The sequence below is a fragment of the Phalacrocorax carbo genome, chromosome 12, assembly GCF_963921805.1.
Source record: "Phalacrocorax carbo chromosome 12, bPhaCar2.1, whole genome shotgun sequence".
Lineage (NCBI taxonomy): Eukaryota > Metazoa > Chordata > Aves > Suliformes > Phalacrocoracidae > Phalacrocorax > Phalacrocorax carbo.
In genome coordinates this window covers 13,785,465-13,812,699 of record NC_087524.1, presented here as the reverse complement: position 1 = coordinate 13,812,699, position 27,235 = coordinate 13,785,465, and the positions used below count along the sequence as shown (strand labels likewise).

At 36.5% G+C, this 27,235-nt stretch overlaps 1 protein-coding gene across 1 annotated transcript in view; it reads right to left on the bottom strand.

Annotated features, from left to right (window-relative positions):
* The window catches only part of NHLRC2 (NHL repeat containing 2), a 39,269-nt gene extending 12,140 nt beyond the window's left edge, over positions 1 to 27,129 (bottom strand). Inside the window, exons 1-9 of the mRNA XM_064464200.1 lie at positions 26,748 to 27,129; positions 24,482 to 24,634; positions 17,161 to 17,616; positions 14,657 to 14,778; positions 12,804 to 12,933; positions 2,665 to 2,764; positions 1,959 to 2,190; positions 1,381 to 1,503; positions 151 to 360 (exon numbers count right to left, since the gene is read on the bottom strand). Of these exons, the coding sequence (XP_064320270.1) occupies positions 151 to 360; positions 1,381 to 1,503; positions 1,959 to 2,190; positions 2,665 to 2,764; positions 12,804 to 12,933; positions 14,657 to 14,778; positions 17,161 to 17,616; positions 24,482 to 24,634; positions 26,748 to 26,910 (1,689 nt within the window). The 5' untranslated portion in view covers positions 26,911 to 27,129. The remainder of the gene's footprint in view (positions 1 to 150; positions 361 to 1,380; positions 1,504 to 1,958; positions 2,191 to 2,664; positions 2,765 to 12,803; positions 12,934 to 14,656; positions 14,779 to 17,160; positions 17,617 to 24,481; positions 24,635 to 26,747) is intronic.
* Between the last annotated feature and the right edge of the window lie 106 nt (positions 27,130 to 27,235).

Here is a 27,235-nt window from a genome sequence, read left to right as displayed (position 1 = left end):
TATGGTTGCCAGATCATCACAAAACACTCTGTGAATACAGCTACTGTACTGTCTATTAGCTATATGATTCTTATACCACCTGCCAAACTCTGTAATAACAATTTGTATCAAGAAACACCACTATCAGCCTTTTCAATAAGTATTACTTGCCATGGAAAGAATTTTTGTGTCCAAATCCAGCACTTTAATCTGATGATTATTTGTGTCTGCAACATACATTAAGTGGCCATTTTCTTCAACACACAAACCTCCCGGTTCATTAAAAGTTGACTGTGTAAAACTGGAACCAATAACATTGCTTGCTTCTCCTGTGCCTGCCAGGGTAGCACAGTTCTTCATCTTGGGATCTACAACCTTGATCTAAGACAAACAAAGGCATGAAGAAAGTTCTCTGAAAAAAAACACCAGGATTGAGAAGTTCTGCATTATCTTATGCCCCACATTTTCAGAAGCCAGCACTAACTTTAAGGACCTTAGCTACCAACTGTGTGTCCTAGAAGCTAAGTTATCATACTTTACCAAATGACATCACCCACTCCCAGCTGGATTTTACTTCTTCCTTTGGTTTTCATTCAGTGTTCTCTGCCAGATTTTGAAGGCATCTACCCCTCTGGTACAAAAGTAGGCTTAATGGCTTGTTTTTCTAATGTTTGTTGCCTTTTTAGAAACATTTGCAAAATAGTAAAGGCATAACAGAACTGGCAGGCTAGCTTCTATATAATTTTTTATCTAAAAATAGATGAGGTTTTTTTTTCTTAAAGTAATAGCAAAAAAGTTTATGTTTTATACAATACTTGAAACAAAATTTCATTTGCCACAAATTTCAATAAGCATTTAGTGTTATACACTTTTCTTTTAATGCATTTAATCCATGTACAATTAACCTTCTAGACATGAAAGTTTATACAGTATCACATAAGAACAATCATGCAGAACAATCTCTCTTATCTCGGGAGGCAACCCACAGTACTTTTCAAAACTTGGGTGGCTTTTTTAAGGGAAAAGCAAGTCATCTTATTCTCCCAGTTTAACAAACCTGCAGTATTCCTGACTAAGCACTCCTAGCTCTTTTGCTCTAGTTCAGCACCTTTGGGAAGATAAAAGGAAAGCATCTTTATTCTGAACTGTATCTTGGCACTTTAAATTCACCTTCCCCAAGGGACCATCATATCAACACAGCAGCATGTGACAGCAAAACAATGGTAAAGAGAAGGACCCACAAGGGAAGAAAGGAAAGAAAAAGAACCCACAAAGGAACTTGTATGATTTGTTTCCTTGGCTTAACTGAACCAAGCACCGTTTGTATGTTCTTAAAATAATCCTTCATAGTAGTACAAATTGCAAAGCCTGTATGTAACAAGCCACTATATAATTAATTACCTTATGATTATAGGAATCTGCCACATAGAGTAATTTTCTTTTCTTGTCCCATGCTACTCCTAAGGGATGCTGCAGCTTTGCATTTATGCCCGCTCCATCCACATCACCAAAGGCAAACAAATTCTGAAAAAGTATTTCATTAAATTAATACATTTGATTATTCAATGTTGACATGAATTTAAATTACTGTAATTAAATGGAAACTCACTGGCTTGGAAAAAAAAAATCAAGACAACTTCAAAAGAAGGATACTGAAAACTGGGAAGTGTGGATGCTAACCATGGAAACGGAAACTCTCACATTTATGTTATCAACATCAATCCAGCTGGCTTTAATGACCACGCAATGCTGAATCAACTGGCTATTTTAAAAATAGGTGAAATAATTTGGTATCTGAGGAATGACAATCTGCACTACAACCTGAGCGTCACAACTGGCACACATTTGCATTCCAAGCAGTGAAGTTAAGAAATTGATGGCCATGGAAACTGATTTACCCTCTCACCCTAAAAGTGGTTCCTCCAGGTCAGGCTTGAGGAATATTAGTAGGGCAGTGTGGGGGAGTTTGAAGTGATTACCAATGGATCTCTCTCTCCTCCTACAAGGTGCTTCACTGCTCCGTCTTTCAGAGAGATGGTTCGCACAGTGCTGCTCTCACTATCTGCTACAAAAAGGCAGTTCCATGGTTCCTCAGAAGCCAGAGAGAGACCTGAAGGCTGTGCAAAGCCTGCCTTATGCGGGTATGCGTTGTTTCTGTTCTCCTCATTTCCACTCCCAGCGAAACGAAGGCAGACTCCTTTCTTTAAATCACTAATGGGAGACAGTACTCGAGTTCAAGAATGAGTTTGAAATTCTTCAGACATCATGCATGAACAGAAGCTACAGGACAAGCACTTTTAAGTTATAAAACCAACCGTACTGAGCACAAGGAATTATTCAGTGCCTTTGTACTAATTTTTGTTTCACCTCAGTTTATTGTTCATCACTAGACAATTCAGAAAATTCAATGAAAGGTAACATTCAATTACACAAATGTACCCTGCCAAAACATAGGTTTATAGCAGAAGTAGCATATTTTGTTTCATCTAACAGTGTGGGGAAAAAAGCAGGCAGCCTTTCAAGGACATATGCCTTTTAAGTCTGAACAGAAGCAGCAAGCTTCAAGCTAAGTACAGCTCAAGAAAAATTATTTTTAGTGTAATTTGATTATCTCTCTCTTTGGGGTTTGAGAGCTGTTTATCAGGATGAACACAATTTCACATCCCTCTTATTACAGCTGCTTACCTTCCCTTTGGTAGTTTTCCATCTTCCAACATCAGTGCCCATACCTGATGAGTGCCTGCCATGGCTATCCATAAAACATCATCTTCTTGGGTCCCTGAAACTTTAAAAATGGATGTATAAAAACAGACGACAAAAAAATCTTTGGAAATGTTTTATAAAACAAAGAAGTCAACAAACCAACCCTGCCATCCCCCCTGTTCCAGCTCACCTTCTTGCTGTGGGGTAAAAAACCAAAAACACACACCAGGGAAAAAGAAAGATAGAGAGAAAATGTCCTTCATCTACCAAGAACTCTGCTATTTTTCTTCTGTACTCTTCCCAAGGATATAAATATTTTGAATGGGATTTGCTCTTTGCAACATTTTGTATTGGGTCCATGTTTCACCTGTTATTTTTGTATTCATACTGGCCAACAAGCATGTACATATCTTCGCTAAGCATGGTTCTTGGGGGGAATGGGTAGGGGTGGGTGAGGATTTTTAATAAGCTAGTGTCAAAATTAGATATTCAAGAAAACTACTGGCAACTGTTGGAGAGGTTTTGAGAGAAATAATAATGATAGTACCTTTGTTACATTATGTACGGAGTACATAATGTTTTTAACGTAAGGGTAACTGATACATAGATATCATGTAGGTTTACAGCCTGGAGAGCAACAACTGCTGTTTATTCAAAGATTAGATGCGATGTGGGCAATTAGTAACTTTCCCCTGCACTAACTATCCCGTTTCCAAGTTGTACTCTCTATGCACGTGTACATGTGGTATCACAAATGTGTAATCTCAAAGTGTAACACTTCTATTTACCAGTCCAAATTTAGAAAACTACACAAAGCTTGCCCAGACAGTACTTCACAAATAAAGTCATACAAAAGGAAAGAGAAAAGCATGCAAGTGCTATATAGCTTTAAACATATCACATTACAGCATAAGAAAGAATGCATGAAGACAAGTGGTGAAAGACCTTTAAAAAAAAACCCCAAACCCAAAAGAAATTTTCTTATCTTAGCCTTTTCTGAAAATCTTAAGGAACAGAAAGTTGGCATTTAAAATCTGCATTGAAATGGGGACACTGTTTTCTTTCTAACACTGTATATATTTGTATACAACTGTCCCGTCTAGTCAGAGACAACTTTAAATTTTTTTCTAAATGAACATATCAGGTATTGGAATAACTATTAGCCTGTCAACCGAAAAATACCTTCAAATTGCTCACAGTAACTTCTTATTCACATGAAATTATAAAAGACTACGCATCTCATAGCTGTTTCTGCAAACAGTCTAATGGATACCCTTCCCTCCCATTTGGAGTTTCAAAACAAAGGCAATTATACACAAAACGCTTGCAAGCATTTTAAACCTGAGAAGTTAGTCCAAATCAATCTTTCTAAAATGAATTTACCACTATTCCCCCAACTGAAATCCTGCTGTTGTTCTGCTAATCCTAAATCTTTCTTATGTTACACACTGCAATAAGGAAAAAAAAAGCATCCTTCTGTCTCCAGGATCAATTTCCTCATACTGTGAGCCATCTTCAGAGTAGTACTGGTATGATTTTAATGCAGTTTATCTTCAGCCTTTTCTGTTTCTTGGATCAAGATACAAGTTTCCAAAACTGCGATCAACAGAACTCTTCTGACTCTCTCCTGCACGTCCTCGTGGCTCCATGTTTTGACACAAACTAGAGCTCCAAGAATAAAAGTCAAACTTCCCAAGCTCCTAAAAGCTTTCCTTTGAGCAGGAAGGCTTGTAAAATGAGTTGTAAAACACACATTTTATGAGTCACCAGAGATGCTCCCAAAGTACTATCAATGCCAAAACCTCCCCAATTAAAAAACTCAAAGCCCACAGAATCACCTTTGATTAGAGCTTGTTTCTAAGAGATTTAAAGTGAGAAAATGGCCTATGAATTCATTTTACTACTTCCTATATAGCACACGTTCAACTTAAGAACTTCGTGTTTCCATGATGCTTATCTTGCACTTTTCAGGTGCTACTATTCCAAGTACCCCAGAATGAACAATGCTAAAATCACTGGTCAATTCAGAAAGTGACCTTTTTATCTTGCTATTCTGTGCAGTTCGTTCTAACGGATCTCAAAAAATGCTTTGTTAATTATTTAATATTCACTTTATCCACCAATGAAATGAAGGAGTAAGACTAGAACTGAGCACTTCAGAAAAATCTATCCCATTCTTCATCTATCTAGTGCTGTAATTCTACCCACTGAAAACTCCCTTATGACAGCTATATGTTGAAAAATTGAAAAAGCTTCTTACTCTAATTCTGCACACTAAAGGGCTTATTAAATATGAGACATGGGAAAAAAGCATCATTATTAATTTCAAATTTCACTGAATATGTAAGATCAACAGAGAGAAGACCCCTTCTTCAACTAGAGAACAAGACAGGAAAAATAAGCGCTCCATAGCATCATAAATTTTAATGCAACTTAAATATTTTCTACAGGATGGCAATTAGAACAAAGAGAATGGATGTGTTCATGGAAACAGCACAAGCATACTGCATTGTGGAAACTATGTCAGAACTTTAATAAAAAGATTTATACAAAAACAGAAAAATAAAACCAACGCCTGTAGTTGCACAGCAGAGATATTTTATCACACAATGGTGCTGACTAGAGTTTGATGCTTTATGTTCTGAAACAAAGGACAGAAAAACCTCTTTGAGAATAGAACAGTTTGAGGACATGTCACCATTGTCATCCTTGTACTGTTCTTGCAGGAGAAGGGGGCCAGGGAGAAGTAGCACGCTAAAATTATGGTAATGCCATCATTATCATAACTCCTTATCATCCTTGAATGGAAAGAATTTCTTTTTAAAGAATTTATTATAGAACAACATAAAAGAACAAAGCAGTTATTTTACATTTATTCAATTAAGCACCACATTCCAACCTATCTTGAGCTGTTTTTAAAAATCCAGTGTAGTTTCTCCTTATTAGGGTATGTGTTTTCTTATCTTTAGTGCTGCCTGTTTCAAACCAAAGTATGGCTTGCAAATGTGATATACTTATGTAGTAAAGATTCACTAATAATGAACTAGGGCTCTGAATGCACTGGCATTCCATATTACATGATGCTTCAGCTCCTGAACCTGCCTCTGTTATGTATCTGTGTTTTAAGAATTCACAGTCTCGTTTGTACACACCCCCAACTTTAAACAGTTCAGTAGTAGTGCTAACCATTGACTGTGAGACAATCTGAACGCACAGAAAAGACTTTATTTCGTACCAGTCAACAGCAATATCTGTTTGAAAAGATTCCATTCCCAGGACTACCCACACGTCCAGCTTCCCTGTCTGGGGACCGCATGCTTACTTCCAGTCTGGGAATTAAAAGCCTGGGAATCAAAGTTACATTTTGTGGCTGGCACCGCTCACATTTTCTAAATAGACTGAAGTTTGAAAATATTATTCTTGTCAACTAATTTTATCTTAAAAAAAATAACAAGGAAGAAGTCTGTTGGTACACTCATCCTCTACAAAAATGCAAGAGGCAAAAAGGGCTATACAACACCCTCACCGGTTTACAGACAGGCACGCTGCCTACGTGCACAGTGAGTACAAGTCTTGTCTTCACTTAAATCAGTGGAAGCTTAGCAAATTAAATCCAAATCTTACTGACAGAACAACTAGAGAATCATTGTTCTTCTTCAGTGAGACAGAGATAGCAGAGCCCCAAAGGAATGCTTTAGCACTGTAAGTCTGGACTGTTACAAGTACACATCATCCTTTTCGGAGGAGTAAAAATTAATTTTCTTCTTTGTTTCCTGTGCTACCTGGCAGTCTTTCACATAGTGTTGCATCACACAAACAGCATAACCATTTATGAAACAAAATGTTTCTGGAATTGTCCTCCTTAGTTAATATACCTGCCCTCTCATCAAGGGAAATCCTTGGACATAGATACTAAGGGGATGTCATACAATGGGAGATAACAGGAGGCTAAAAACGATGACTATAATGAACTATTTTCTCTCTCTTTCCCAAGTTTTCTAACTCAGGCCTTCTGACTGTAATGGTAGTAAATACTTCAAAAAAGATCCAAAGTGGAAGTAATAGCATTTGTTAACATGAAAGCACGAATCTAGATTATTTAGTGTTGGGATACATCACTGTAACAACAGAATAAGCTAAGTCTGCGTATGCATTTTATTCATTCCTATTTAAGCATAGCAAATGCATACACTTGAGGGTACTTCAGCACCACAGCCTTCCTTGACCCCCAACACCTACATTCTATATTCGAAAGCAATTTCAGCCTCAAATGAGAACAATTAAAAACTGTGTCTCATTCTGACCCCAGCATGCCTGACAAAGACTCTGTAAGACTTGCCAAGGATGTTTATTTTCCGCAGCTCTGCATCTGAAGTTTTGCATTAAAACCGGTACCTGATACCCAAACGAGTGTTTAGAAATACATTTTGTAGTTTTAACTTCTTTATCACAAGCATACATTTACTTCATAGAACAAGACTACAGACTGTGAAATAGAGAATGAGAAATCATCATTCCAGGTACAAAGAATTTTTTATAGAGGGCATTTCAAGTCATGGCCTTCAAAATGTTACTAAGTTTGATATCTGTTAAGATGTTAACACTGCTAATTCAAATGCTTCTTTTTACTGCAGAAAGTAATCATCATCATCATTCATTTTGTCAAGATGTAGAGAAGTCCAGTTTACTAGAAAATTAGTCTGTCAAACAAACTTGTGTGGGATTACTGTTCAGTCACAACTCCCATTACATCCTTATGTAAGGACTTTAGTCTTATATTTCTGTCAAAGGCACATTTATACTAAAATACTAACGTAAACATCTAATTTCTTGACCTGTTTATATAATGAACATGTGAAATATTAGTAAGTTTTGTTGCTATTATTCTTCAGCAATACCACAAACTACTTTATCTCTTGGCTTTGAATACAGAATCAGAGCATTCTGTCAACAGTCTACCTGGGCTCATGGAGAGAGAAAGTCTGTTGGGCTAATCACATAAAAAGCTACTAGTTCTGAAAGTTTACCCCTCCTCAGTTTTTTCTCAAATGTTTAAAGGGGAAAAAAACCAAACCAACAAACCTGGTTTAGAAGCAGGAATGGAAGCTGCTTAGGGGTGACAGAACCCATACATAAATTACATTAGGACATGTGAAAACTTCAGTTAAATCCATTTGTCCCTCTGTGATTCTGCCAACAGTATGAAGCTGGTTGACCCACTCAGACAATATAGAGAAGAAAACTGTGCTTTAGAAGTCCTCCCAAAGCAAGACTGGGTAAGGACCTGATTCACTGCAGTTCTTCACTGTAACTTCTTTATGTCATATCTCTCAAAAGACTTTCTCCCCTTAAACAGGTCTTACACAGGAATGAAAACCTATAATAAGACTTCTACTTCACTTCAGCCTTATCTTTAATTAAGTTACTTTTTCTTTGAAATTCCAAATATTTTACATAAAAATAATTACGATCTATACGTAAATTTAGGATGTAGTTCGAGAAGACAGACAATGCTGTTTTGTGTCAATGATGTCTCTAACATGATTTTCTGTGCAACTGAACTTGTATGATGGCAGATGCCGCCCAAAGCTGAATGGGGCATCTCTGACTTCGTACTTTGCTCGGGAAGCTGCTATAAAGAGATGAGGAGGCCTTTTGCATTCCAAGTAAATCTACACTGATACATCATGCAGCTATATTACGTATGCAACATATGGTTAGAGTAATTCAAATTTTCAGTTGTCCAGAAAAATGATTCCTAACTCCTGATGATCACAAAAGCAGCTCTTTTATTTCCAGCTTTTACCAAGGAAAATTCCTTTCCCAGGACAGTGAAGGCCTGAATGCCAGAATGAGACCAGACTAGAAGGAAAAAGAAAAGTGACATGCAGAAAGCATACTTTCAAGATACAGACAGTTCAGATATAAACAGCTCATCTATGGTCTGAGCTCCCCCAGGAAGTGCTAATGGCTAATTGCTGAAGTGACTATTGCTTTACTTTTTTGTAAAACTAGGGAAGAATCACCATGAGTAATTCAGAAAAAAAAGTGTTTCCTCTGGAATGCAGTGGTACTAAATAATCCTCTAGCAGAAACACAGAGAGAAAAAAAAAATCTTACATACTTTTGCCTTTTAAGGGCTATAAGAATTGTATCAGTATGATAAGATACTGTACTTTCATTTAAATAATATCTATGTAAAACCTAAACTGATGTAAAAACTCCCAACTAGCTTACTGAAAGCGTGGTCAATACTGTACTTGGGAGTTTCTATAAATAGATTACAATCATGCAATTTAAGACCAGATTTTGGAATGTGAAACACAGTTATGTCACCAAGCACAGGTCATTGTCCTGTTCCTTCCAGCAAGAATGCAGCTATCAAGAACATTTCAAGCTCAGATCAACTGTGCATTTAAGTATCACTTGCTTTCAACACCCACTGGATAAAAATAGAAGGGGACAACAGGGAAAGCTAAAAAAGCACACAGTAATTTAATAATGTCTTTTTAAGCTGCTGGCCCTCCCCCTGTATTTCCTGCACAGTTTATGTCAATGCAAATTTCAGCATCAACTTCAAGGAAGCCAGAATATAATCCATGGAGTTCATTCAAGAATTTTAAAGGGGGAGGGTAAAACACAAGCTCAGTGGCCACCACTAAAATACAAAAAATGACAAGAACACTGTGCCTGAATCCTAGCACGTGTTTTGTCTCCATTAGCTCCCCTACCTTAAAGAGAGACATTTTTGCCAACTTTCTTTTAAATAGTATTTCACAGTCACTTAACCTCTTGGCCTCAGACTTCAGCTTCTGTCTAAAATGGGGAAACCAAAGCCTATTATCCCATGGAAATAAGATGAGGATGCTTAAAAGCATGCTACTTAGTAGTATTTGTTCTGAATATTAACTTCTCTGCACCCCCCATAAACATTTTTTTCTCGTTATTTTTAATTTCACAACAAATCATACATTAAAATCTTAAAAAGCAAACAATGACGTCTTTTAGTTCATCAATACATACTCTAAACTGTATGTAGGACTGATCTCAAGAAATATAAGTGATACAGACAAAAATTTTTCGCTTCATTGGTAACCTTTCCTTTTGAGACTTTGAAAAAGGTCAGCATAAGCTGCTCAATACTATCTAGTGTAGTACACAAACAGCTTAAACATTTGAACTTTTTTTCTCTTTTCATGTTCTGGATAGCATAGCTTTGGACACTGAAAGGAAATTCACAGAAGCATGACTTATTTAAAAATGATAAAATCTGTAAATCTGTCTTCTGAAAAGAAAAAATGCCCCTTGTACACAGTTTAAGCTACAGAGATCTAAGGAAAATGTCAAAGTATGATGTTATGTACCATATGCCACGCCAGTTAACACAGAAGTCAAGCTTAAGAATTTTGTAATAATGAACCTAAGTTGTTGAAGTGTACATTACCTCCTGCAATTTGCACAGAGATACATATAAGCCTACGTAAAAAATGGGCACTGCTGTGTGCATGCAAACAAAAGTAATTTTTTAAACTCTCGTCAATTACATCATCCACCCGAACGCATTGGCATACCAGTTTTAATATACTGACAACAGGGTATCTACTTATAGGACAGCACGCTGAGAATCACCAACAGAAGGCTGGGATGGTGAAGATTTCCTACAAAACTGTGCTATGCATGCATTTTCTGAATAACAAACGCATCCTATGATATACTGGATAGTAACAGAAGATCCTACCAGGCTCAAGCAATTTGCAGTAACAATACAACTCTGACAAACTCTGCTGCAGTGTTGACAAACTATTTTGATGTCTGGCAACACGCTCAAAGAAGTCACTGCAGCTCACAACAGTATCTATGCTGTAAGACAAACGCACTATCAGTCACACTCCTGGTTCCTCATGCTCCAAGACAGACTCGTGTTATCATTCTTCTCAATATAACCCTCTATTTTCACACCTCTCTCTGGTTATAGTTTTCTAAAGCTATTATATTTTATATATATATAAATATATATATAATATAAAAATATATTATTTTATATATTATATATAATATAATATAAAATATATAATATATAATATATAATATTATACATTATATTAAAGCTGTAATATAGCTATTACAGTAATTTAAATTTTTCCTAGCTTACTTTACTTACATGTAACAAAAATCTTAAAAAGAAACTGAAGCACACTTCCTCGCCCATTTTATCTATTTGGTCTATTACCTCTCAAAGAAGGAATTTAAATTGATTTAAGCTCTTCCTAAATGGCAGGTTATATTATATTTTGTAGAGATCTAACTAGACAACCGGCTGGTAGGTTCTAACTGACATGAAAAAAATCTATACTGATCTCAACAGAGTGCATTCAGAAGATCTGATTTTTAGTAAATGCCTATAAAAATTCAGCAGTGAGTGTTGAGCAGTGTAAATGACTAATCCTCTACAGTTGACTAACTCAGTGATTACTATGTTCATGTTGTTAACAATCATATCAATTAATATTTAACAAGCACAGCTCTCAAAAATTAAAAGTGTCAACAGATATTCAACTACTGGCAGAAGCAAAAGGAAGCATCATGAAAACTGAAATGTAAAATTATAGGATATTTTGAATAGGTCTGTTAACCAGCTTAAGTTTCTGAGGCACTGATGAGTTATTTAATCTCCTCCTCTGCTGATCTGAGAAACAGCTCTATAGTAATGTCATGTGGAGACCACTTGCTAGTTCAAGATACCTTGAAAACTATACCATCTAGTCACACAACAGTCTACCAGTTCACAAAAGGAAAATCAGATTGGATAAAATTCAGCAAAACTCAGGCAACCCACATCCAGTGAGATTCTCCTTCTGGTACTCCTCCTTTCTCTTACAAGTAGGATTCCATATGCTTAACACAGAATATAAGGCATGTCATTGACAAAGCCTTTCAAAAAAGGTGCCTTTTTTTTTTTTTGGTGGCAGATATGTTACTACAAGTGTTAAATCTAAAAATTGATGCCAGTTACTTACTGAAGTAGTCAAGGCTGCTGGTGGTACCCTGTGTAAACTAACAATGTATTTGTACCAGAAGACTTCTGTACAACCAGCATTTATGAACTAGCTTCATATTCCCTTACACTTAATTTGAGTATGTTTTCCTCCCTCATAGCTGAACCAAGAGTATAACAAATGCTTCCAGGTCAGTAAAATGTTCTAATTTACTAATCTTGCAAACACCTCTAATTTAAAGATATCAGATTTAAATCATACTACTTCCCCAAACCATTCATCTGCAGAATCAAAAAACCCCATTATTGGACGTCAGCATTTATGTCTGCAATACTGACCTGAGGGTTTTATGCCACATTAAAGCATCCTTCTGCTATTGTTAAGAAACTGGCACCTGCAACTTCTAAATTATATTGAAATGGAAACATGAGAAAATAGGGTATCAACTCACAGTCAATAACAGTTGAAAACATGGCAGTTATGCAATGTTAAGCTCAGGCATGTGTTAAGTTAATCAGGAAAGAAAGCTACTTAAATCAGAAGCTAATTCTTGCATCCTATTATGCAGAGATTTAAATTTTACCCCCTGTTGCTTGCAAGGTTTTTTCTGAGGTATTCCTCTCCTATCTGATTGACTCTATCATGATTGTGTATCTCACAATTTTACGCCACCTAAACAGGAATAAACAGAGGTCCCCAAATAAAATTATTTTTATTTCCTAAACTCAAATATTTACAAGTAGTCAGACATTTCTGTATAGTCAAGGAAAGGAACTTCTAGACAATGCCCAATTCCTGTAAAATGTAGCTGCTTCTTAAGTCATCTTGGCATAAAGCACTGGCCTAACAAAAGCAATCACTATTTCCTTCTCTATTTGGACCCAGTAACTACATAATTTGCCACAAAAGAATTTTTCTTCACATCAAGTAACAGTTCACATTTTTTCAGGACCCACAGCAGAACTGCAGTTAACACTTGCAAATGAAACCACTGTTTTTAAGACTCAGTTGTAAAGTAAGTCTTTACTTTTTCACATCTCAGATTATTACCAAAACAGGAAAACATTTAGCAAACAATCATGCATGTGTAAATATGAGATGTTAAAAGCTCAACTGATACAATACTTGAACTTCCGAAGACCACATCCCATGGAGAGCTGATAGGCTGCTCTTCTGCTTTTGCTCCACCTTCCTTATCAACACCTTGTATCCCAATGCCTGCTACAGTGGTCACCATCTCTAACGCCAGGTCAATCTACAAGAAGCAAAATTATACACCCTGAATGTACACCGTTAACTTGACTGAAGTTACAGATAATTTGAGCTAGATGTCAAAAACAGAGAGTTTTTGCTGACAAAAAACCCAAATCCTAAAAAATTTCGGGTGCTTGTTTATGCAGGGAAATAATTGATTTGACCACAAGGTTTGCTGATATGGGAGGTGAAGTGGGAAGCAGTGGGCAGCAGGGAAACCATGTGCCTGGAATTCTCTTCCACATGCAACAAAAATTAACATTGGTCTGTCAAGGTTTGCTTAGCAGTTGTAGAAGAAAGCATCAAAATTTTCTAGACAAATACTCAGATGGACAATGTATGTGGATTTTTTTTTTTAAACTTCTATAGGAATATGACATAAAAATTCAGATACTGGAACAGTATCTCCTATCTCTATATAAAATAATCTTTTTGCCATTTATCTCATGCCCTGAAGCAATGTTTTTATTTTATTTAATTTCTACAACCTAAATCCCTTTATTTTTATTCCCCTTTTGATTATTTTCTAAGTGACTTCCAACACCTCTCATGAATTTATTGTGATGATCATATAAAAAGGGAGTCTTTCACTCATAGCATCTTCTAACTTCTGTAGCAGTAAATGCATTCTTTTTGCAAGGCCCATGGCCTGTGCAGACATTTGAAAGAATGTCCTGTAGCTGCTCTATTACTTTAATTCTTGGATACCCTCATGGCACATTTAGAAGAAAGTGAACAGCTAATTATCATGGGAGATGCAGAAGCAGTATGATCCAGATCTTCAGATGTTTCTGTGCTGTCTTTGCTACCTGCAACACTCAATTTCCTGTGGTCACCAGGCTACAGTGATAAATATTACTAAGATGAGAAACCTGGAACAATCTACTCATTTTTAGTAAAAATGTTTCTTTACCAACAGAGAGCTTTGGTACTTTCTAGAACAGAACCTGACAGCCAGCTACAATGAACACTGTGTAGGGAGTTTGTGGACTAGTGCTTTGGAATGAAACACAGAATGAACCTACTTAACAGTACAAAGGCACCCAAACTGAGTAACGACGTACCTCCTCTGATCATGAATCAGAAATATTGGTGAGCATCTGAGATGCATAAAATACTTCTAATAATAAGGTAATATTGTCTTGCTTTAACAAACTTAACTTCTGATTATTCTAAATTAGACCTAACCAAACGTAAGATCCAATGACAATATATAATAGAGAGTAACATTCCTACGTGCTAAACCCTTGCAAGTTTTAATTAAAAAAGAAATCCACATGCAGACAATTCTGAAATTAAAGCAGTTACCTGTACTTTAGAGACCCAGTCAGCTAACAAAGTTTAGGTCTTCACTGAAACACAGTAGTACAATAACTTTAGATAAGAATCTGATACTACTGGAAGTAGAAACAAAAACAATTTTTGCTTCCAGTACTAAGAATAGATGTTTCTCATAACAGGAAAGTAAGAGTCACTAGGAAAAAAAAATCAGTTATGCTAAAACGAGTAGCATGTATCATCTTCATTTTAAAGGAAGTGCAAAAGTATGTGTAGCCTTTTAAAAAATAAACTGCACAAAGTATTTATTCATAAGGTATTGGACCAAATTTACTTCCTGATGTTGAGAGTATTTAGAGTGTAATTAATTTGGTGTCAATTTTCAGCTGTGTAAGTAGAATAAGGTATAGAAGATTAAATTTTTACTTTCCTTATGGAAAATTTACCTTTCTAATTAGGTGATTTTCTGTATCAGCTACATAAATAACATTATTTTTTATTGCGATCCCTTGTGGTGAGTTGAAAGCTGCCTCTGAAAATCTTCCATCTCTCCTTCCACTGTTTGGACCTATAAATGAAACAAAGTGAACTCAAAAGTAATTTTAGCAAAAAGAAATTTAAAATAAAGTCTATACATGTAAACCTGTAAGATAATTACGTATTCTAAGAAATTATTTCGGAGCACCTTGTAAAGTTGACATTATTAATATTTTGTGTAGTCTCATTCTAAACCGTTGCATGTAAATACAATAGCCTGGTGCTATTAAGTTTAGAACTCATTCTCCACAAGTTCTCTGCTTCTTTAAGCTCATCTTCCAAGGAAAATTCTTAACAGAGGTCTAAATTGCTCCTGTTCCCTTGCACTATAGGGCAACAGCAACAACAGAAGACAGAAATACAAAACTACATCTTTTTTTATTCCTGACTACGTCAAAGCAAGGCAGCAGCAAAAACTTTTAATTCCAAAGCTCAATTCCATTTCTGTGGTTTAGATTCTGGTGTACTAACATATAAAACTAATATTTGATTAGCAGCATTTTCTCATTAATGATAATAATTAGGAAAAAGATGACATGGAACTAATTACACAAAAGAACAGTGAGAACGATGGAGTGACAGTCTTCTGCACAGAATAATCAAGAAACAGAAAGGAACATGACCTGAACATAACAGCATGAAGGTAAGCATTGTATTTCAGAGGTAGCAACATTTAAAGTGCATTAGCAGTATGTGTCAGCAGAAGACATTTAGATATGAGTTATGTGTGCATCATGATTTATGATGCAAATATAGTAATTTCAACCTTTGTGCATGCCCACGTTTATTACTGCATTATCAACTTTGTTACATTACTTTCTGCCCTCTGAATCATTTAACTGAGTCACTGAAACACACAAACATTTACAACCTACTGTCAGAAGACAATGTAGACCTTAACAGACATGAACTACTGAGGTCCTGGTGTGCCAGATTCCAGTAGTTCCCCTTGGTAAGTGTCGGGGTGCACATCACATCCCCAGGGAAGGGAATAGCACAGAGTGCCACAGTAAGGAGGGGTGCCAGTTCAGAGATTAGGACACTTTCCTCTGAATTGCTGCTTAATGACTACCTCAGAGCACCAAAGGGTACCTTGCAGGAGAGACTTCATCTCACATATCAAACAGAAACCAAATTCTCTCACTTTTATTGTTTGTACTTCCAATAGGAGAAGGGTATTAAGATTAATGCCTTTATCAGATTAACTTGGATAATTAGCCTGTCTGTTCAATGCACTGCTACTTCAAATAGAAATAGATTTTCCCCCTTTCTTTAAACAGCAGCGCCACTGGTATTTTTATGGGGTTTGCAGGATCCTGCTATGGGATAGGCATTAGTCAATACCAGACTAAGTAATATACGACACATCAGCATACAGGTCCTGATTCTGAGACATAAATGAAGGACTGTTTTCAATAATTTGGGGATTCAATCACTTCCTAAATTTGTCTGTTATGGCTGCTCATAGATGGACTGTCCTAACAGCTATGCACTTGGTGCATTAAGATGTAACTTTAACCACTACAACACATTAAAAAGAAGAACAAATATGAATGTTTCATTTATGAAAGAGTAAAGCATACAAAGACTGTGCAAGTTCAACTACATTTTCTTGATTTGCATTGTAAAGCAGATAGTCGTTCTACAAAAACAGTTAAGAGATTAGTTTTTTAAAGCTGAAATGTTACTAATACAAACTTTGTAACAACTGTAACTACATTTAAAATGCTTAACTTTCACTACTTCCATAACTTGTTTATATGTTAGACCTCAATTTTGGTGAGAACACAGGCCTTTTCATATATATTAAGGCAACATCATTTCAGGTGCCTATGTACTAGTGCAATGCCACTGTTAATAATTCTCCCCTCCTGTAAAAACCAGAAGGGTATCCTGCAGAGAAATACTTTTGATTTAAAAAACAGCAGCAACAACCATACAAAAAACACGCTCCAAAACCCTCCCTATACACCACACCACCACCACAATTCAACACTCATTTCTTCTATTGAAAAGGGAGGCATATTGTCTCTTTTCTTTTCCCTACCTTGCTGTTGGATGTGGATGTATGTCACTTAAATCTAAACTCATTTGTAACTATTTCAGAAGAATACAAAAGGTATTTTTTTGTAATTCATATTGGACATCACAAAAACACAAATCTTAATCAATGGAACAAAGTAAAAAAAAATTGGACATCTCCAACAGCTGCATTAATGGAGACTCCTACTGATGGTACTATGCTATATCCCCCCATACCCAATAAAAGTGATTTCAGTAGATAAAAAACCCACAACTTCTGGCAGTGCTTATAAACTGCTATGTCCTCGAAGAAAAGAATCAGCCTAGTAGATCCAGCAAACATACTCTACTCCTAAACTAAAATTACTATAATAAACTTATATACCCTTACCTCCGATAGTGTGTAGAATTTGCCCATTTTTTTGAGTAACCAAAATCCTATGATGTCCAGTGTCTGCTATTACCAGCCTTTCTCCTGAGTTATCTATGGTCACTTTGCCAGGAAACAGCAGGGGAGAAGGTGGGAGGGAGTCTCTGTATAGCTTTATTCCAATGTTTTTATCTTTGATTTGTCCTCTCTCCTTGTAGAATTTCAGTGTTATAGAAGTAAATAAAAACAACTTTTCTCTGTGTCCCTCTCCAACAAGCGAAAACAGCATATTTCCACGAGGCCCAAGGATGACCAGAGTTGGCCAGCAGGACACTTCTAGTTCCCGCCACAGTGTTGCATCTGCATCATTTACTACAGGGTGGACAATATTGTACCTCAGAATGGCACTTTTAATGTTGTCCAGAACTTTTTCATTTGGGAATTTCGCTGAATGGACACCAACAATAATAAGACCATCTGAAAGGAAAAATAAAGTCATGCATTGAAACATTTGTATTTGAATAAAAAAAAGTAAAAATGAAGCACAATTATCTCACAATGTGACTGACTGCTTTCCAGAATGAAAGAGGATTTGAACAAACAAAAAGCAATTACACCTCAGGAGGAATACAGGTAGCTACATATACAAAATAGTGAAACTCAGAAATAACTTTTCAGTAAAATTACTTAACTTCAGGACCATTATTTCCCCAGCTGGTTGACACTTAATATGTCATAAATTGTTCTTAGCTCCTGAATCTCTACATGCTAAGGTAGAAAATACTTTCAAAATAATTATGGGTTAAGCTGTAGCAGTTCAACTGATATTTTGGGTTTTTTTCAGATGTTTACTATACCTCTTTGTCTTTTGATTCCTATACACAACTATGGTGTTTTAGAAAATTAATTCTTTTCCACAGTTAACTGGGAATCACAAATGTAAAACAGAACTCTGGAAGTCTAGAGTTACCTTGGCATTCCTAACTCTAGATAAACAGTATAAAAATAACGTATAGGCTTCTGAAATCAATACAACATTCTATATTTCAAATAAAAATGGCAGCACTGACAACTATGACAAAATAAGAACTAGCACTCGTTACAAACCAGGCAGGCTTGAACCGCTTTCCTTAAATTAAAAAAAAATAAAATAAAAAAAAAAAGAGGAAAAAAGAGGATTGAATAATTGATTTTTGCCCACCCCCTTAAAATGTTTAACTTAACTTGTGTATTTGTTTAATAAAGACAATGGAGAATTTAGGTTTTCCCACAGCAGGGATAACTGCACTCGACATTCTAGTATGAAGGTGTTTCATAAGCATAAAGTAATATAATTCTGCTTTTAAACACTGCATACACAATAGCAACCAAAATGGCTCAAAAGCACACATTTATGAGCTTCCTTGAATTGCCTGCTTATTTACTTAGTTTTATGAAATTCAAACACAGAAATAGAAGTCTATGGCTCACTTCAGCTGCCCTTGTGGTAAGAAATAAATCTACTTCCACCCCAAGTAGACAATTATGTAAGCAGTCCCAAACTCTCCACTCCCCCTTCCTATCCAACAGAAGAAGAGTGAAGAGCCTTCATGCAAGCCTTCAGTCAAGACACTTTCCAGTACTTTCTAGGAGCAAAAAAAGAACTGGGGGGGGGGGGGGGGGGGGAAGACAAAAAAAAAGGACTACATCCTTTTTGAGGGCTTTAAATTATGTTTTGCTAGCATAACCTCTACCAAATGAAGTAAGCTGTGCACATGGTATCAATATCATACTTTGTCTCACTTCGTACTTAAAAAATACTGCTAGCCATAAGGATAATCTTGTTATAGTCAAAGTAACTTGTCAATTCTATCTGAAGCAAGGAAGATAACAACAGTAACCATGCAGTTGTAGAAAGCTGCAATACAATAATTTTAAACCAGAACTGTTAATCTAATGGAAATCCTTAGACATTAACCTTACTACTTATCCAAAATTCACTCATGCTTCTGGATAGCACCAGCATTTTGTAACCACAAATAACAACCGGGATCTTTCTACTTCTTTGCAGACCTTTCATCTGATCTTTTGTAGTTTTTTGAGGGGAGAAATGAAATTAAATGGGAAAGGAAAATACCCCTAGAGTTGACACCCAACTTTAGTTTTACCACAGTATTAGAGATCATTCTGACAACAACAAAAAACAAGTATCTTTTTTTTTTTAATTCCCGGTCAGGTCTATAAAAAAATGCTCTATTTAGCATTTATAAACCTTTCTATCAGTAGCATTCAAATATCTGTGGCATTTCCTTCCTTCCCTCAGTCACCAATGTCTATAAATGTATTTCTTGCAGTAATACCAAAAAGCAAAGAAGACTTGGAGTCTGTACAGGGTGGCATGGAGGAAGAACAGCTATTATCCAGCCTAATCCAATTCTGATGATGCTTATACCCTGAAATACAATGAGTGTAGATCCTTGAAGAATTCCATAAGGTTCTTAAATCAGACTAATTTGTGCTCGTACAAATACTCACTGCAATTGAAAATGTTGCAGTGTGCTACTATAGACAAAATAGGTTTGATTGAACAGCTATAGAATTTAGATAAGCAGGATACAATTTAGTTATAAAGTATAGACAGATGTGCAACTCTAATATTGTTATGCTTTATCCTAAACAACAGCCCACGGAAACAGCCCCCCTGAAAGGACACTCAGCTAGAAAAGACAACTTTTAAAATAAATATTTTCTCAGAAAAGTTTTAGGAAGACTTGAGAGTATGAACTGTTTCACTTGTACTAGCAGATACTTAATTTTCAGAAGGCTATTTTTTTCTCATTCAGATATAACCATTTGTTACAACAGGAAAAGACTTCATCAGTTCATAGCAAATCTAATCAGAACATAACTGGAATATTTTCAATCACCTTGATAACTAATTTATTTTTCATCCAGCTTCTCATAGTTGCAAGAATAGTACCCTCTTTCCCCCAGTTTTTCTCTCTTCACTATTCCAGTTGCAATTGCATCTAGCAAAACCCACAATTAGCTCTCTGAGAAGGAAAACCACACACAAAATAACTTTTTGCAGCTTGCATAATGCACCTTTCTCCTTATCAAAAGAAAATAATTTTCTTTATTTAGAATTCTAGCATTTTAATTTTTAATCCACAAGAGGTGTACTACTTCTGCAATAACTCATGTATCTTACTCATTTTATTTCATTTAGCATCAACTGTTGTGTGTTACATAACAAATTAATTCTAAAATGGCAATTTATGTATCAGATCATTACTGTCATTTGGTGTTTACTACCTAATCCATTAAGGGGCTTCATTACTTGTAAAACTTCAAGCAAATATGCAAAAATAAAATGCTTTTGTATAACAGTCCTCCAAAAGCCCTACAGTTACAGGCAGTGGAGTTTGCCATTGCAAGAACAGTGAAATCAGCGCCCTCATCAGAGAGGGCCTGTACGAGGGCCCAAAAAGTAACAAATGTTAACAACTGCATCTGAGGACATAGTTTGGAATGGAAGGTAGTATTTACTTTTATGCTTTTCTCCTACCTATACAGTAGAAGTGCTATCTGGCTAGCTGGACGTCTTTGTTCTTTTGGTAGAAATGTAAGAAAGGCAATTATTTCAGGTCTTAAATAGTTGTATTATTTGAGCTCAGACGAGTTTGTTTCCTTCTAAAAAACCCTAATTTAATCTCAGGTTGCCTTTTTTATTGAGTTACAGAGAAATGGAAAACTATTTTTCTATTTTAACCCTTCTCCTCAACCATAAAACAGTGTTAATGGAGAAGACGACCATCTGCAGGAATGGTAGTATTTCAGTGTAACAACAGGAAATGGTAAAGTGCTGCACAATAAAAAACTTAGTTGAATAATTTCAGATAAAGAATTAAAAAAAATCACTATAACAGATACAGTATTTATCAATCCTATAGGCACAGTATGCTTCAATATCAGACAGGTGAAGTTGTTGTATCATTAACTGCTGAACTCCAAACAGCAGGTCAAACATTTTAACTATAATAGGATCAGTAGCAGCACTTGTATTTGTCCTTCAAAAATATCAATAAAGGTAGAAAGACGATTCTAGATTGAACACCTGAGCAGCACAAATAAGTTGTAACATCCTCTAATGAAAAGAACTCTTGTGGAAACTGACGGGTGCTATGCTGAGATATAAGAATATGTACATCATTTAAAACAATTTATTTGAAGGATTATACCAGAGCACAACACTGGACTTATGCCAAGCTATTTCTGAATATTAGAAAGTACTCCCTCTTATAGAAGTAATTTCTGGACTGCTGATAACATGAACTGAATATGCGGTGGGGTTTAAAATAACTTGCTGAATGCCACTTGAAAAACAGAAATAGCACCACTGAAGATAGCAGCGAAAACATATCAGATAAAGATGTTAGGCGACATTTAATCCTAGGGAAAGCAGTCTTCATTTTGAAACAGATCCCCTGAAGTTCCAGACAATAGAACTATGTGCATATGTACAATGATATATATAATAGTTTAGGATCACCCTAAACCTACAGCTTCTTGTGTTCAGAATTCTCATGTCTGATGATCACACTGCTGAAGTTTCAGCGTACACCAACTCCTAAGGGCATTTGAACCACATTAAAAAAGAATACAGAGTATCAAATGCATATGTACACAACGTACAACCAAAAAAAAGACATTGCTGTGAATTATATCAATATTGTGGTTTGTTCTTAGTTATGTAGAAAAATAAAGGCAACATTTCTTCAAATGTTCAAACAACAGATTAAAGATCCAAATGCATTAAGACAGATGTTTTGTCAGAGTGAGATGATGTTTTCATTCTGACTAATATTGTCTGCTAGGTCAGCACCCTCCACCACTTCTACAGCATGATAAATATACCCATGAAATGTGTCAATAAATGCTATTTTTAAAAATCTACAGTTTAGTAACGCTACAGTTTCATTATATATTCAACCTGAGTAGCTGCTGCCAAAAGAAATCGTGTCACTCCTCTCTTGTCCCAAAATCAGTTTTTGCAACAACGAACTGACAGATTTCAGAACCAACCCAACCAAAAGTGACCCTGTTCCCCATCCCCTGAAGGGAGAAGGGATTTCCATTAACTAAATAAGAAGGTAGATGAAAACAGAACGAAACTCCAGAATAAGGCCAAATATCAAGATACCTGCATGAATGTATCTAGACATTCTTAAAGCATTTTTTATATGTCTGACATTCTTTCTAATTTAGTTTTATTCTTCCAACCTTCACCTTTATCAAGTTTCCCAAGACAACAACTCTCCTCTTTCTCTTAATGATTAGTAAATTACGTTTGCCTTTGGTGAAGAAGATGCACGTTGATATAAAGTCATCTACTGAACTATTTTTCTATGGCTTAAAAACCCACAACCCTGATTGCCTTGATATATTTATACATACATATTTCAATATATAGCCTTATACTATCGCAATGCTAAAATTTACACACTTAGCACTGCAAAGAAAGATTAAATAGTCCTGAAAATGTTGACAATCGAAACATGAAATCAACAGAAAACCAAAGGGGAGACCTCTAGTGAAAAAAACAAACATATTTTTCTTTTTGTTTGAACCATCAAGCACCTTAATCTCTTCCTGAATCCAACTGCTATCCTCTGTTTCCTAACACATTAAATTTAAGATTAATGTTACACACACCTGCTCTTCTTTCCTTTTACCTCCACTTGTTTTTCCACTTTCATCCCAAGTATCTTTTTTCTAACTCCATTTTCTGTAGGAACAGGACAGCTCACATCCAAAAAAGAACTTATTAGGATAGCTCAAATGCAAAAGAGAATTTATCACCTATTAGCATGGTACTTTCCTCAAGTAATAACTCCTATGACAGGAAGTTCAATACAAGTCAAACAAAGAAAAGTGGCTCCCGGCGGACTTCCAGTTCAATTCAGAGTGCTGCAGCCTCTTCTACACCAATACAGAGATGTCCCAATACTTTAAAGAAAAAGCTTGTGGGGAGAGGTTGTTGAAATTAATTTTTTGTTATCAACTGATTTAACAGCTTGGTCTTAAAAAACAGGTCAAGGATATGGCAGCTATATTAACACAATAACACCTTACTACAAAATGCTTATTATTTAAAGATAGTATTCAATATATGATCAATGTAGTCTTCTGAAATCTCAATCTAGGCCTTCTTCCCAGCATGCCTGATATCCACAGCAGTCCATTTATCATTTGTTAATCTCCTTCCACTTAAAACTACCTCCCTCTCAAAAAAATGCTGTGACATTTTTTCCTTATTAAAGTTCCTCATATTTAACACATTATACCAGATCTCAGATTTTTGCTTCTTAGCAAACAGCTAAGCTTTTCAAGGTAGAAAAATCTGTTTATTTGAGTTTTCTGTAAAGTACTATGTAAACCTACAATATATTAAGTGAACTACTTAAAGGACTTGAAATTTCAAAGACATTGTTATTTCTTTTTCTAGTGAAAGTAGGTAACATATGAAAATAAATGCTGCCAAAAATAAAATAAATCAGAAATGCTAATGGCGAATCAGAGACTTAAACATTACAAGATAATGTTATTTTATTACATATATATAATGCTTAATATTTTTAGTAGCACTGTTCTTCATCTCACTGTTCAGTCTATTAAATTATCCAAGATAAGTGAGTAGCTGATACAGCCTGTGTAAGACCACAGCTTATCTCTGACAAGTCATCATGATGACAAGAGATTGCATTCCAAATATTGATGACCCTGCATTTTTATTCACTCAGAGAGAGAGATAAATTCACATCTGAAATAAAATCTGAAGAGCTTAATTCCCTCTGCAGAATATAGGACTATTAATGGTATAAAAGGTAATACCAATACCAACAAAATTCTAAACCAAGCTTACATATTTTGTTATTTCAGTTAGAATGGAAAAAACAAGGAATCTTAACTATACCTATACTACCACCTTTACTATGTTCTGCTCACACCTGGTTCCTAAGTCAAGGGTTACATATACAGATTAACTTTCAGCCTGTATCTTACATCCTTGCATAGCTTTTTGCAAATAGCCTTATCTCTGACGATATCAGATTTGGGCTTTAAGCACATACCCTGTTTCTTTAATTAAACAGACACAACAGATACCTTATTTAACCCCATTTAAAAATTTGGTGAGACTATACACAGTCACCTTTTTTAGGCTACTTAAAAGATAAGAAGACATTTTTAGGCACTCCTGAAATTTTGCCAGCTGTTCAGTAACCAGCAACAAAGTGACTCAGCTACTCTACCCACAACACTGCCAGGAAATTCTATTCCAAGCAAGCCAGAGCACTCTTACCTTTATCAGAGTACTCGTGCTCTAACATGTGGAGATCAGGCAGCAGGTGCAAGCAATTGATGCAGCAGTAAGTAAAGAAATCCAACACCACAACTTTTCCACAAAGGTCTTTGTGAAGAGAAATAGGACCTTCAGTGTTTAACCACTCTAGATCTGGAATAGAGAGAAGAGAGATATCCAGTGAGGGGAAGGGTAGGGAAAGGCAGACACTTAAACCTGACTTGCACAACACAACACAACACAACGTTCCTAGGACATTTCACTTTAAAAAAAAAAAAAGTCCAATATCACTTTCTATGCAGGTAGAAAAGCAAACCAAAAGTCTTATATTTAACCAACTCATCCTTACGTTCCACAATTCCTCATAATTAGTAAATGAAAAGAAATATTAACAAGATTTAATGTAATACTGAAAGTGTTTCTATATTTATATAGGCACCTTTTAATTGAAAGAGCATGCAAGGCTCCGAACACTTTTCATAAATTTTAAAACATGATCTACATTACTCAAACTCTAACAATGTCATATGGGCAAAAACCATATCTTTAAAACTGACGTAAATGCTAGTAACTAAAAAACTGTTAAACTCTTAATGATTTTTCCAATAGTTCTGCAATGAACTAATTTCAGAATTGACTGAAATATTTGTGTGTTTATAGTTTTGATCTTGATTTTCAAAGTTAGAAATTACAGGAATAAATTAATCCTGTTACATGGAAAGAAATACAACCCTTTCAGATATACCCTGTAGTACTCTCGGTCGTTTATTTTAACCACATGAAAGCATTGTTTTCTCACTGGTAACTGTTATTCCTCTGATCCCATCAGAAACTGGTATCAAGATATGACATAAATATCCTAGAATATGGTCTGCTGTTATTATCACTCGACTTTTCTGAAAATAATGGGGAGGGGGGGGGCGGGGAGGGGAACAGACAGATGTCATACAATGCAAAGCCGAACCAAATTTTTGAAGGACTACTTTTTAAAATGTATGCTGACTAATCTCAAAATTCTCAAAACTCCCACCCTGACAGTTTCAGCAAGCTAAGTTCTTACTGCTCCAGGAGAATTTATTGCTGCTGAAGCCAGCAGTCGGCTTGTTTTCTGTTTCACTAAGAGTAGGATTTGTCTCTACCTTCATGTATTTATCAACATAAATGGATGCACACACATTCATATTTGTATCAATAGTGAGAATAATTTATCAAGTTTATGCATTCATTCTGCATAAGGGCAATGCTGTTTATTTTTTAAAAGAGTAACTTACTTATTTCATGGCATTGCTCCCCTTTTCCCTAGAATTAAAATACCTTTCATAAAAAAATACTGGAAATGAAAAATTCTGGCTACCTATTTCACCTCTTTTTAGAGGAGAAAATAAGCTTTGACAGAAATGCTGAAAGTGAAACAATACTAATGACAAAAGTGAAAATTCAATTCGGGGTCCAGTTCTAGACAGTTCCGTTGGTTACAGGTCAGAATTCATTCCCACGACACGCATGTGATTTTAACCCTAAAGTTTACCTGCTGAGGTCTCTGTCTTGTAGTCGCACGTGAGCCCCCACAGTTCCAGAGAGCCTAACTAAGGTTACAGGGACCCTGAGCAGGACTTGCAAGATCTTACAAGGCTTAACGTTTGATTTCACACTTAGCACAAGAACAGATACAGAAATGTGTGAAAGGGAAATGGGCATACCACTGAAGGAGGATGGCATCTCCAGCAGTTTGTATTATGAAGGACATGAAAATTGACAAGCACGGGTAAGTCACAGTGGGGTGAGAGCTGGGAAACATCTTATGTGGCTGCAGTGAAACCAAGGGAGCTCAGGAGGAGGCTGTGAGAGTTGGCAAGGTTCTCACTATGACCAGAGGAGTGAGATATCAATATACTGTACAGAAAGGAAAGGCTTTATTAGAAAAGTAATTTAATGAAGCTAGTAGATTATTAGACAAGAGGCTTTAAAGAACAGCTTTTTGCAACCAGATACGGGGGGAAGCATTTACAAAGGGGTTCTTTTCTTCTCTCCTTTGCTCCTGGTGCTTTCCGAGTGACGTTTCCTGTAACTAGGACTGCCTCTTAGAAAAGCAGCTAACGGGGCCGTAATCACACGGCCCTCGCAGGCAGTGGGACTTCAAGGGAAACGTCGCAGGGTGAGCTCAGCCCCCTCTGCCGGGGGAGGCCCCGCCACTGCCCCCGGCGGGCCCGGGACGCCGCACCGCGCTCCGCCGCGGGGCCTGGCCCTCCCCTGCCCCGCCACCCACCTCCGCCGAGTTCGGGCACCGTTAGGTCCCGCTCCCGGCTGTCCATCTTCTTCAGGTACTGGTAGACCAAGTTCTCCTTCTCCTGGGGAGTATCGGCGTCGAGCAGCGCGTACTCCAGCTGGGTCTGGGCGGGCAGGAGCCCCGCCAGGCCCCCCGCCGCCATGGCGCCTCCCGCCCCAACCCGCTGCCAGCACGGGCCGCTATTTACCGGCCTGCTGTTTCACCGCTGCACATTCGGCGCCTCCCGCAACGCTGGGGAGGAAAATTGTAGTTAAAAAAGACGCCGACAAACCAAAACCTAAGCACAAATGAGCAATAACTTGTCTGCCTTAAAGGGGGACCGTCTCATTCATTTCGTGCTCTTCACAGCTTTGACGTTCACAGAAGCATATTCGTGAAGACAATCCCCAGTGGTGATTCCAGCTCAGCAGATTCAACACAGCCTGTTTTTCCCGCCCAGTTACTGTTTTATTTGTAGGTGGAAGAGA